This window comes from Lynx rufus, unplaced genomic scaffold, assembly GCF_022079265.1.
Source record: "Lynx rufus isolate CCGP_SWC_20201006 ecotype Redwood Valley unplaced genomic scaffold, mLynRuf1.p SCAF_4, whole genome shotgun sequence".
NCBI lineage: Eukaryota > Metazoa > Chordata > Mammalia > Carnivora > Felidae > Lynx > Lynx rufus.
In genome coordinates, this window is record NW_025814856.1 from 18193678 (window position 1) to 18205995 (window position 12318).

Genomic DNA, 12318 nt, shown 5'->3' on the forward strand with positions numbered 1-12318 from the left:
ATGGCCACCTACCCTGAGGGGTAGTGGAGACACAGCCAGGGGGCAGAGCGGGCAAGCTGCTGGGCTTCTGTATGTCTGTAAGGCCTCCTCCCCTGGCAGGCATGGGCAGCGGGAGACATCGTGAGCTGCCTGATCGACCTGGACGATGGCACTCTGTCCTTCTGCCTGTGAGTCTCCTGCCTCTTCCCACAGGCCTGGCCTCTGGGATCTCCCTGAGCTGCCCTCAGCTTCCCAGTCCCTTTAAGGGGGTCAGGCCGACTTTAATAGCCTGAGGGTGGACAGCCGCAACAGAGCCTTGCTTACTGGCCTGTTTCGGCTACATCCTTCTTAGCACGGGCTCACAGGCCTTCCCTTCTGCTCCAGGAATGGCGTGTCACTGGGCACCGCTTTTGAGAACTTGTCCAGGGGCCTGGGCATGGCCTACTTCCCAGCCATCAGCCTTTCCTTTAAGGAGTCTGTGGCCTTCAACTTTGGCAGCCGTCCCTTGCGATATCCTTTTGGGAAGAAGTCTGTGGACTGCCTGGAAGCTCTTGAGGAAGCAGGGATGAGGGGCTCCCTGCCCTGGGAGTTCTATGGGCTGGTGGTGGGCCATGGTTGCCGAGGGGAGAGGGGCGAGTACAGCTTAGGTGGGTGCCGGGAGGCACAATTCCTATGGCAGCCTTATTAGGTGGGTACCGTACTGTGTGGAACAGATAAGAATGTGAAGCGGCAGAAGTTGCACCCCACAGAGACAGAGAGCTGTGCCGCAGACCAGGCCTTGTGACTCCACAGCCCTGCCCTGGAGCCTAGGCCCCTCCTTGGGGATCTCAGTGGAGAGGGATGGGTGCATCTGAGCCACAGACCAGGTATTGCTGGCTTAACTCTGTGCCACCTACCCAGTGGCAGGTTACCGGCCCCTGCAGGACCCACCCCGTGCTGACCTGGTGCGGGCGCAGAAGTTGCTGGGCTGCTTCCGGGCAGTGCTCAGCGTGGAGCTGGACCCTGTGGTGAGCCAGGGACTGGGCCGGGTGAGCTGAGGGCCTTCTGCAGCCTTTGACCCCCACTGTCCTTTCTTCCCCACATAGGAAGGCCGGCTGGTGGAGAAGGACAGCTCCGAGTGGCAGTTGCAGGGCCAGCCCACCGTCCTCCTCACGCTGGCCCACATCTTCCATCGCTTCGCACCGCTCCTGGTGAGGGGATGTTTGAGAGGGGAAGAAGTGGGCTGTGGCACAAGTGCCGGTGCTAGGGGCTGGGAAGCCGAGGTGCATGAGGCTCAGCACCGTCACCTGGCAGGGGTCCCATGTGACCAGAGCCCTTAGACCTCAAGGATGTCACTCAGGGAAGGAGGAAATGCTTCCAGCTGAGGATATCAGGGGATGTCCTAGAGAAAAGATTGAGGGGTAATGACATCACTGGCTAAGGGAACTGCATGTGTGAAATGCCAGAGGAGCCCTGGGGCGGCGGCCCTTCTTGTGTCTCAGACCCTGGAAGGGCTCATCTGTGTCTTGGGGTTGCTTGAGGGAACCCAAGACTATACCTGTGGCCTTGGCCCCATGCCAGGGCAGGGGCAGAAGGCCACCACCTCACCAGTGCCCGCCCTTGGTGCAGCGCAAGGTATACCTGGTAGAGGCTGTGCTCATGAGCTTCCTGCGGGGCGTCGTGGAGGCAGGCACCCCTGCACAGGCCCAGTCCATGGTGCGTCAGATCCTCGACCTCCTGTGGCTCTTCATGGAGGTGAGGCTTCGGACTTCAGGCCTCAGGCCAGGATGTCAGGCTCCACCGAGATGGGGGAGGTACATGAGGGTTTGGGAAAGGACCCACAGACGGCTGTCCTGGCACCTGCCCTCTGCCAGCTAGGTGTGCAGCCCGGCATCTCTCCCCCAGGACTACGAGGTACAGGATTGCCTCAAGCAATTGATGATGTCCCTGCTGCGGCTTTACCGGTTCTCACCCATCGTCCCAGACCTGAGCCTACAGGTGGGAGCTCCTGCCCCTGCCCCTGGGCCCCCTGGGCCCTAGCCGCCCTCTCTGAGAACCCCGTCCCCACAGATCCACTACCTGCGGCTCACCATCGCCATCCTGAGGCATGAGAAGTCCCGCAAGTTTCTGCTTAGCAATGTCCTGTATCCTTTCCTTGCTGCCAGACAGGCCAGACATGTGGTGTCCTCTGGGGTGATTAGGGGCCAAGGAGGGCAGCGTGCCTCTGGCCAGGGGTCCCTAGGGAGGCTCAGAGGCCCAGAGCCGTGCAGTATGTGAGTCCTTGTTCCAGGACCCAGCCTTCCCAGCACCCTCTCTACAGAGCAGAGAGGGTAAAGCAAAGGACCCCGGCCAGCTGGCCAGCCTGAGCAGGGATTTCCAGACGGCTGCCGACTCTTGGGCTACGTGGAGGTGTGGAGACGCCACCAGGGCCTGACTGCTATAGCCAAAGCAGCACCGAACTTTTATCTGAGTCCCACGGCAGGGGTTCCCATGAGATCTTTTGGGACTTGGCTCTTCCTGCTTCCCAACACTGTTGAGGACTGTGCTGCAGGAGGGAGGGTGCTGGTGGGGAAGCCTATGCTGGTAGCTGTCTTTGTGTGGGGTCTTCAGCCTCCAAGAGTTAGAAACAGCTGGGAGACGGAGAGGCCGCCAGGCCCTCTCTCAGCCTGTTCCCCCCACCCCCCTCATGTGTTCCTGTGACAAGCCTTTTTAGTACATTTGCTGGGAATCAGGCTTAGTGGACTTGATGGCCACAGCTATTTTTTAGGGCTCATGGTCGAGGGAGACTGGCTTATAGTAGCAATGGTACCTCTAAGGGTAGGAGAATATGGTGGGCATATGGGGAGACAGGTGAGTTCAGAAGAGCTTCCCAGGGAGAACTCGTGAGGGTGTAGGGTACACCCCTTGGTGAGTGGAGCTCTACCTTGACAACCACCAGCTTCGACGTGCTCCGGTCTGTTGTCTTCTTTTACATCAAGAGCCCTCTGCGAGTGGAGGAGGCTGGCCTACAGGAGCTCATTCCCACTACCTGGTGGCCCCACCGCTCCAGCAGGGAGGTGGGCCGACTGAGATGGGCAGGCAGGGTCACAGGGAGGGCTGACCCAGGGTATCTGAGCCACCTGGCCTTGAGCATGTGAGGCCCCTTCCCCAGCCTGGTCTCTGGCGTGGGAGTAGGGGTTTCCTGTCTGAAGCAGGCCTGGTTAAGTCCTGAGTGAGCTCTGCTGTCTTCCATCCCCTGCTCCTGCCCAGGGCAAAGACAGTAAGGATGTAAAGGATGAGACCGCTGAGGAGCACAGACGGAGGCGTGCCTACGAACGTGGCTGCCAAAGGCTCAAGAAGCGCATCGAAGGTAGCCCCCTGCCCAGGGCACTGAGTAGGGGGAGGACGATTTGTGTGTGTGTGTGTGTGTGTGTGTGTGTGTATCGGGGGCTCTTGGTAGTGACCATGTGTAGATTCAGCTTGTGGAACCCTGAGAGTGGAGCCCTGATCCAAACCTGCCGCCCCTTCCCATCCCTGGGAGCCTGAGAGCAAGGCTCTGCCTGAGGAGAGCTCAGTGTTGTGTTCCCTACCCCACCTCCAGTGGTGGAAGAACTACAGGTCCAGATCCTGAAGCTGCTGCTGAACAATAAAGATGATAATGGGGTAAGTGACTCCCAGACCCCCGCGTGGGTCCCTGGTAGGGATGGGTGCTGGTACTGGGGCCCTGAGACCCAGAGGGCAGGGACTGGCTCGGGTTCCCATAGCAGGGCCCAGGCTAAGGCACAGCATTGAGCCAGTCCACTCCAGGGCCAGCTCCTCACAGCCTCATTTTTCCTTCCCTCAAAGGGGGAAGCTTCTAGGTACATCTTCCTGACCAAGTTCCGAAAGTTTCTACAGGAGAATGCCAGTGGCCGGGGGGTAAGTGTCCACTCGGCCAGCCCACCATGGACACTTGGCTGTGTTGCAGGGTCTGCAACCCAGGCTTCCGGCACCTCTCAGCCTGCTGCATCCCTGCCTAATCTTGCTCTTCCTCTGCTGCCCCGCCCTCTGTGCTCACCCCAGGGTCCTGGGGCAGGCCTTGGATGAGGAGTGAGCAGGCTCTAGGCTGGCACAAATGCATGTCCTGTGCCCTGTGCCCTGCAGAATATGCCCATGCTGTGTCCCCCTGAGTACATGGTCTGCTTCTTGCACCGGCTGATATCTGCCCTGCGCTACTACTGGGATGAATACAAGGCTTCGAACCCTCGTGCCTCCTTCAGTGAGGGTGAGTGGGGCCAGGCCTCATCAGAGAGGCTGGGCAGCGCTGTCCCGGTGATAGTGTAGAGTGTGGAGCTGGCGGCAGGGTGGGGGTGGAGCTGTCCCAGGCTTTCTAACAAGTTGAGTACTCTCCTGATGGGTGGCTTTTCCACAGGGCAGCAGGAACTCCACTCTGTAGGAGTGCCAAACCCACATTCACTCTGTCCCCACAAGTTCCTGCCTACTATGGCCTCCTCTTCTCGGTCCCAGTCCGTCCAACCCTCTGCAGTCCTTTGTAGGGGACACCAGGGACAGGCCCTGAGGTGTTGGGGGCTGTGTTTGTGTGGGACAGGGTCCTCAGGGCCAGTGGGAGCCGTGCCTGCCCTGGATTGGGAATGTCCATGGGCCTGGGTCAGGGCCCTCTCTGAATGTGACTGCAGACAGAGTGCTCCCTTCATCCCAACTCGTGCAGTCACTGACACTGACCCCAAATGGTCGGGGGTGGGGTTGGGGGGAAGCCATGCTGTGTGCCTGAGCAGGGCAGGTAGGTGGCCAAGGCCAGGGGTCTCCTCTGGGCTAAGCAGCGTAGAGGGGTGGCTTCTCAGTGTGTCTTCCTATCTGGCTCACTGCTGGCCCGGCCTCCCAACCCCTCCTTGCAGAGGCCTACATACCGCCTCAGGTCTTCTATAATGGCAAGGTGGACTACTTTGACCTGCAGCGCCTGGGAGGCCTCCTCTCACACCTTCGGAAGACCCTCAAAGGTACGTGTAGGCTTGTGGGCAGTGGGCAGGGCCGGACTGGGCGAGTGTGGGGCGTACAATCCTCAGCCAGCTCTGCACTGGGTGCAGGGTTACCCTCTGCCCGCCAGAGGGCACCCGAGTATCTCGACCTGCTCCTCCAGGGAGATGCCCTCTGCCTCAGGTCTTGGGTCCAGCCATCCCTTTCCTTGAGCTCTCTTCCCTTGAGCACCCGCCCCACGGGAAGCCTAGGGGTCCTATAAGGAACTAGGGAGCATATGTGGAGTGAACACGGGATCTTGGTGAGGTCACAGGGGTGAGAGGCGAGCGGGCACAAGTGCTGCCTGAGTGGCTTTCAAGGACGAGCACATGTGGCCACGGCACAGGGCACTACAAGCACAGCACACGCAAAGGCAGGGATGCTCACAACAGCCTGGTAGGGCCTGGAGACAGAAGGCTGCTGGGGTGCTGGTGAGGAAACTACCAGGCGGGGAGTGGTGGGAAATAAGGCCAAAGAGTCGCACGGGTAGAGTCTGAGGGCCTTGTGGGGCACGAAGTAGGTGTGGGCTCATTCCAGGGATAGGGGCAGCTTTGGAAGGTCCTGAGGCAGGGGAGTGAGGTCAGGGATCTGCGTGTGATAATGGAGTCAGTACGTGGGCCAAGAGAGGAGATAGAGGGAGGGCAGGAGTGAAGGGGAGGAGTCAAAGATGACCCCAGGCTTCCTGTCCGAGGCTGTGGGGATGGGGCACCGTCAGGAAGGGGGCTGTAGGAGGAGGCTGAGGTGGCAAGTCCGCTATGTTTGAGGACCACAGCCTGGGCTGGAGGCAGAGGTGTTGCTGTTCCACCTCTCACTGACAGCTGAGGGGATGAGCCTACGGTGAGGCCTGTGTGCAAAGTGAGACAAGCAGTGGCCTAGACAGCCCTGGATCTTGTGTTTGTAGGTTAGAAAGTGCTGGGGAGAGAAGTAGGGGACCCTGGAGAGCGTGCAGTCACTGGAAACAGAGGGACCGACAGGAGTGTGATGGGGAACACCTCCTGCTGTTAAGGTCCCTGAGACAAAAGGCCTTGGGGCGCAGTGAGGGCTGGCGTGGAATAAGTGGAGTGCATAGGCAAAGGTGCAGTGGTAAATGTGGGGCCCTGCAAAGCCCCCCGCTCAGCCATTGGTGCTCTCTCGCCATCGTGGGCGGTTTCGTGTGACCCCTGAGCCCCCCACCGGCCTGAGAACCCTCCTGCCATTCCCTGCAGATGACCTTGCCTCCAAGGCCAACATCCTGATCGACCCACTGGAGCTCCAGGCAGCCACCATGGATGACCTGGACGAGGACGAGGAGCCAGCCCCAGCTGCGGCCCAGGTGCCGCGGTAGGGGCAGGCAGGGGGCTTGGTATTGGGCTGTCCCTCTATCATAAGGGCAGGGGTGTCACACGGGGTCACCTCCTTCTCCAGGCAGCAAGGAGCTTCTCACCAGGCAGGTTTCCTTGCTGTAGGTGGAGGCGCGAACCTTCCTGCCATTTCCCAACCCCACAAATCAAGGGAGTCCTACATGGGCCCCGGTCCTGGGGAGCTGAGTGGCGTCTGGCCTCCTCTCTCCTACACAGCGCCCCATGCAGGCTCTGGCCATGGGGGGCGTACTGCCCCTGCCCCGGCCCAGCTGGCTCAGTTCTCCAACCCTGGGCCGAGCTAACCGCTTCCTCAGCACAGCAGCTGTGAGCCTGATGACCCCACGGCGGCCTCTGACCACCTCGGAGAAAGTGAAGGTCCGCACGCTGAGCGCAGAACAGAGGACTCGTGAGGACAGTAGGTGCCAGGCAGGGCCAAGCACATCCATAGTTCCCCACCCTGGGCAAAGCCAAGCTACACCCCCATTCCTTCCCGGTCCTGTGGCCTGGCAATATCTCAAGGGCATGGGAAGTGCACTCTAAGGGCAGGAAATCGATGCTACAGAAATAGTCCTGGAGCTGCAGGCCCTTGCCCTACCCCTGCCCCCATGTTCTCCCCTGCAAGTCCCTCCTTGGGCCTAGGCAGGGAGAAAGGGCTCCCTTCTCCTACTGTGAGGCCCGTCCTGGCACCACAAGCTTGGGAGAGAGCTGGAATGGCCTACGGCCCTGACCCTCCCCTTCCCCCACTCCGTAGTTGAGGGCAGTCACTGGAATGAGGGCCTGCTGCTGGGGCGGCCCCCGGAGGAGCCTGAGCAGCCCCTCACGGAGAACTCCCTGCTGGAAGTCCTGGATGGCGCCGTCATGATGTATAATCTCAGCGTTCACCAGCAGCTGGGCAAGGTCTCCCACTGGTGGCCGATGAGCATGTCCTGTGGTCCCACACGTTCAGATGCTTGTGTGTGTGTTGGGGGGGAGGGGTGGATATCTACTCATGACTGCATGTGAATGTGTGCCACAGCAAGACTGATTGCTGCCAGTGATGTGTGGGCCTGACCTGGTTTTGTGGGAGGGGGTTGTCTGGGGCCGAAGGTTGGGAGCTTGGCAGGGCTGGGAGCCAGGCTGGGTCTGGAGAAACCTGAGTGACATGCCTGAAGAGTCACGCTGGACCTGTGGTGTCCGATGCTCTAGATGGTGGGTGTGTCTGATGATGTCAATGAGTATGCAGTGGCTCTGAGGGACACAGAGGACAAGCTCCGGCGGTGCCCCAAGCGGGTAAGACCTAGATGGGCAGGGGGGTTTTCGAGAGGGAGGGCTGTTGCAGAGAGGAGGCTTGCCAGCTCAGGCTTCCCAGGGCAGGCCACAGAGGGACTGTCCTGCCCCTGCTTCTGGGGGCTACACCGGTAGTTTTCCTGTCCCCACCCACCTGACTATGCCACGTCAGTGAGAGCAGGGCTGGCATTAGGGCAGGGCAGGGCTTAAGCCCCATCACTAGCTGCAGCCCGCGCCAAGGTGCCCCTGCCCCCTGCCCGCTAAGTGCTGACGCACACCCACTCTCCTCATCAATTATGAATTCGACCCTGAGTGCTTCCTCGGCCACTTGCAGAGTCAGCAGGAAGCAGGGCCTGACTCTCACACTTCCCTGCAGCCCCTCTGCTGTAGCTCTCCTGGCCTGGGGAGTAGGGCGTCCTGTGCCTGGGCTGGACTTCCCCAGCAGGGCCCTTTCCCTGCTGTCTGCAGAGCCCAGGCTTGCCTTTGCAGCCAAGCGAGAGCAGCTACCGGGGCCATGGTCCCAGCCCAGCTAGGGGACATGGCCAGGGGCTCATGGAACCCCAGCTGTGTCTCATTTCCACGCTCTGCACAAACGACCAAGACCCTTCTCTGAGGCCTGCTCGGGCTTGCCAGTGGGTCCTAGGCAGAAGAGGGTTTTGAAGAGTAGAGCTGAGTCTGCCCAACCTTTTGCCTGCTCCAGCCACCAGTGGGGTTCCTACCAGGCTGCCTGGGGCAAGCAGGGTGGGTGTGGGTATGGTGCCATGGCCTGATTGTCTTTCCCCTTGGGTGGCAGAGAAAGGACATCCTTGCAGAGTTGACCAAGAGTCAGAAGGTTTTCTCAGAAAAGCTGGACCACCTGAGTCGCCGTCTTGCCTGGGTCCATGCCACTGTCTACTCCCAGGTGAGTAGGTGTGGGCTTGGCCAGTGACTGCTGCCCTCCCCGAGCTCACTGACTAGTCACAGATGGCCAGGCTGTGCCGGCCTCTCAACGCTCCCTGCCCTCCTGGGCCTCTGCCATGCACGTGCCCCCTCTCCGCTCCCTATCCTCCCTACCTCCACCACATGCTATGCCCCCTGAACCTCTCCTGCCCTGTGAGCTTGATTAGATGTCATTGTAGGCATCCCAGGTCCCCTCCAGCTCACAATTCCTCCCTTGCAGGAACAGGGCTTGTCTGTGCCTGTCTCCCCTTCTTCGCTTCCCCTTCCTTCTCTCCCGGGGTGGAGGTGTCCTCTTAGGAGCCCCAGTCTCCCTCACTCTGCACATGCTTCTCTCTGACTCCCCTTCTTCCTTTGAAGCCACAGCCTTGTTTTCTGTTTTGTCATTCACTCATTCGTTGGTTCAGTAACATGTGCTCGGAGCCTGGAGTATGCCAGGTACATCTTGATGCTAGGGACACTCAGTCCTGACCCGTGTCTGAGCCATGTCTGCCCTCCCAAGGCTGTCAGCCTTGAGCAGTAAACTGAAAGATGGTGCACTCTCTATGTGACCATGCTTTGACCCTCAGGTCCCGAGCCCTCCAGACTTGCTTCCACTCCCTGCCTGTCCTAGCATCTCTCCCCAGCTAGTGAGCGCCCATGTCAGGACATCCGTCTACCTTCTTAGGCATGCCCTTCCCTCATAACTGGGTGATCAAGGCCCTTGGTGTCCCTACCTCTACCCACCATCCCCACTTGCTTTTTCTCAGGCTCCTCCCGAGCCCAGACCGCTTCCACCTGTTACTCCTCCTTTCTCTCTTGCTGCAGACCACCTTGCCTCCAGCCCCATGCAGGAGGCTCCTCTCCTCCCTTGACTGGGATTTCATGGCTGTCCACTGGCCTATGCAATCTTTTTTTTAAATGTTTGTTTATTTTTGAGAGAGACAGAACAGAAGTGTTAGTGGGGGAGGGGCAGAGAGAAGGAGACAGAGAATCCCAAGCAGGCTCTGCGCTGTCAGCGCAGAGCCCGACGTGGGGCTCAAACCCACAAACCATGAGAGCATGACCTAAGCTGAAATCAAGAGTCAGATGCTTACCTGACTGAGCCACCCAGGCTCCCCTGGCCTACGCAGTCTTGCTGCCCCTGCCGCACCATCTTGTGGGGAACCTAGCCCTGCCATCTTTATACCTTCTTTTCCTTCCTTTTAAATTGTGATAAAATATGCATCACACAAAATTTGCCATCTTAAACCATTTTTTTTTTAAGTTTGTTATTTTTGAGAGAAAGAAAGCATGCACACGTGCACTAGAGCAGGGGAGAGGCAGAGAGAGAGGGAAAGAGAGAATCCCAAGCAGGCTCCGTGCTGTCAGCACAGAGCCCTACTCAGGGCTCGAACTCAGTGAACTATGAGATCATGACCTGAGCTGAAATCAAGAGTCAGATGCTTAACTGACCAACCGAGCCACCCAGGTGCCCCTTAGTCATTTTTTTTTTAATTGTGGTAAAATGCATACAATATATTGCTTATTAGTCATTTTAAATGTATAGTTCAGTGGTGTTAAGGATATTCACATTGTTGTGCAGCCAGTCTCCAGAACCCTTTCATCTTCCCAAACTGAAACTTATCCCCCAACTCCCCATTCCTTCCTCACCTCAGTTCCTGGCACCCACCATTCTACTTTTTGTCTACTTGACTGTTCTGGGGACCTCATATAAGTGGGATCATATAGTATCCTGCTTTGTCACTGGTTTGTTTCATTGGGCATAATGTTCTCACAGCTTTTCACCCATGTTGTAGCACGTATCAGGATTTCCTTCCTCTTTGAGGCCGTATATTCCATTGTATGTATATACCACATTTTGTTCATTCATTCATCAGTGGACGTTTGGGTTTCCACTTTTTGGCTATTGTGAATGGTGCTGCTGTGTTCATGGTGTGTACAAATACCTCTTTAAGATTCTGTTTTCAATTCTTTTGCATATATACGCAGAGGTAGAATTGCTGGATTACATGGTAATTCTATTTCTCATTTTTTGAGGAACTGCCATACAGTGGCTGTACCATTTTACATTCCTGCCAGCAGGGCACAAGAGTTCCAATTTCTTCCCATCCTTGTTGCCACTTGTTACTCTATGTATGTTTTTTCTTTTTTTGGTAGTGGCCATCCTAATCGATGTGAAGTGGTATCTCATTGTATTTATTTATATATATATATATATATATATGTGTGTGTGTGTGTGTGTATGTATGTATACATTTATTTTATTATTTTTTAATATGAAATTTATTGTCAAAATGGTTTCCATACAACACCCAGTGCTCATACCAACAGGTGCCCTCCTCAATGCCCATCACACACCCTCCCCTCCCTCCCACCCCCCATCAACCCTCAGTTTTTAAGAGTCTCTTATGTTTTGGCTCCCTCCCTCTATAACCTTTTGGTTTTTTTTTTTCCTTCCCCTCCCTCATGGTCTTCTATTAAATTTCTCATGATCCACATAAGAGTGAAAACATGGTATCTGTCTTTCTCTGTATGACTTATTTCACTTAGCGTAACACTCTCCAGTTCCATCCATGTTGCTACAAAGGACCATATTTCATTCTTTCTCATTGCCACGTAGTACTCCATTGTGTATATAAACCACAATTTCTTTATCCATGTATCAGTTGATGGACATTTAGGCTCTTTCCATAATTTGGCTATTGTTGAAAGTGCTGCTATAAAACATTGGGGTCCAAGTGCCCCTTTATCCCTTGGGTAAATTCCTAGCAGTGCTATTGCTGGGTCATAGGGTAGTTCTATTTTTAATTTTTTGAGGAACCTCCATGCTGTTTTCCAGAGCGGCTGCACCAGTTTGCATTCCCACCAACAGTGCAAGAGGGTTCCCGTTTCTCCACATCCTCGCCAGCATCTATAGTCTCCTGATTTGTTCATTTTAGCCACTCTGACTGGCTTGAGGTGGTATCTGAGTGTGGTTTTGATTTGTATTTCCCTGATGAGTGACGTTGAGCATCTTTTCATGTGCCTGTTGGCCATCTGGATGTCTTCTTTAGAGAAGTGTCTATTCATGTTTTCTGCCCATTTCTTCACTGGATTATTTGTTTTTTGGGTGTGGAGTTTGGTGATCATTGTGGTTTTGATTTGAATTTCCCTGTTGAGTATCTTTTCATGTGCTTATTGGACACATGTATATCTTCTTTGGAGAAATGTCTGTTCAAGTGCATTTGCCCATTTTTAATAGGATTGTTTGGTTTTTGTTGTTGTTTTGTAGGAATTATTTATATACATTGGATATTGACTCCTTATCAGATTATGATTTACAGGTATTTTCTCTTCTTCTGTGAGTTGTCCTTCCACTCTGTAGATGGTGTCCTTTGCTGCACAGTTCATTTTGATAAAGTCAAATATATTTTTTCTTTTTTTGCCTGTGTTTTTGTTGTCACAGCCCAAAAGTCGGTGTTAAATCCAAGGTCATGAAGTCCTCTCCCATGTTTTCTTCTAAGAGTTTTATAGTTTTAGCTTGTAAGTTTGGGTATTTGATCCATTTTGAGTTAATTTTTGTTTAAGCTATAAGGCAGTGGTCCAACTTTATTCTTTTGCATATGGAAATTCAATTTTCTCAGCACCATTTATTGAAAAGACTGTCCTTTCTTCATTGAATGGTCTTGACAATCCTTGTCAAAAATCCTTTGACCATATATGTGTGAGTTTATTTCTGGGCTCTCTGGTCTGTATGACTATCTTTATGCCAGTATCACACTATCTTGATTATTGTAGCTTTGCAATAAGTTTTGAAATCAGGAAGTGTAAGATCTCCAACTTTGTTCTATTTCAAGGTTGTTTT

The 12318-nt window shown here is 55.2% G+C and overlaps 1 protein-coding gene across 5 annotated transcripts in view; it reads left to right on the forward strand.

The window, feature by feature from the left end:
* The window catches only part of RNF123 (ring finger protein 123), a 30938-nt gene that overhangs the window by 6459 nt on the left and 12161 nt on the right, over positions 1-12318 (forward strand). For 3 of the 5 annotated variants that reach the window (XM_047094946.1, XM_047094948.1, XM_047094945.1), the window contains exons 9-26: positions 100-167; positions 364-489; positions 872-986; positions 1065-1169; positions 1588-1713; positions 1864-1956; positions 2029-2102; positions 2897-3014; positions 3208-3307; positions 3539-3600; positions 3784-3855; positions 4081-4201; positions 4833-4934; positions 6156-6262; positions 6507-6705; positions 7042-7244; positions 7476-7559; positions 8350-8457. In XM_047094946.1, the coding sequence (XP_046950902.1) occupies positions 100-167; positions 364-489; positions 872-986; positions 1065-1169; positions 1588-1713; positions 1864-1956; positions 2029-2102; positions 2897-3014; positions 3208-3307; positions 3539-3600; positions 3784-3855; positions 4081-4201; positions 4833-4934; positions 6156-6262; positions 6507-6705; positions 7042-7244; positions 7476-7559; positions 8350-8457 (1983 nt within the window). The remainder of the gene's footprint in view (positions 1-99; positions 168-363; positions 490-871; positions 987-1064; positions 1170-1587; positions 1714-1863; positions 1957-2028; positions 2103-2896; positions 3015-3207; positions 3308-3538; positions 3601-3783; positions 3856-4080; positions 4202-4832; positions 4935-6155; positions 6263-6506; positions 6706-7041; positions 7245-7475; positions 7560-8349; positions 8458-12318) is intronic. The other 2 variants (XM_047094947.1, XM_047094949.1) reach the window with 2 other exon arrangements.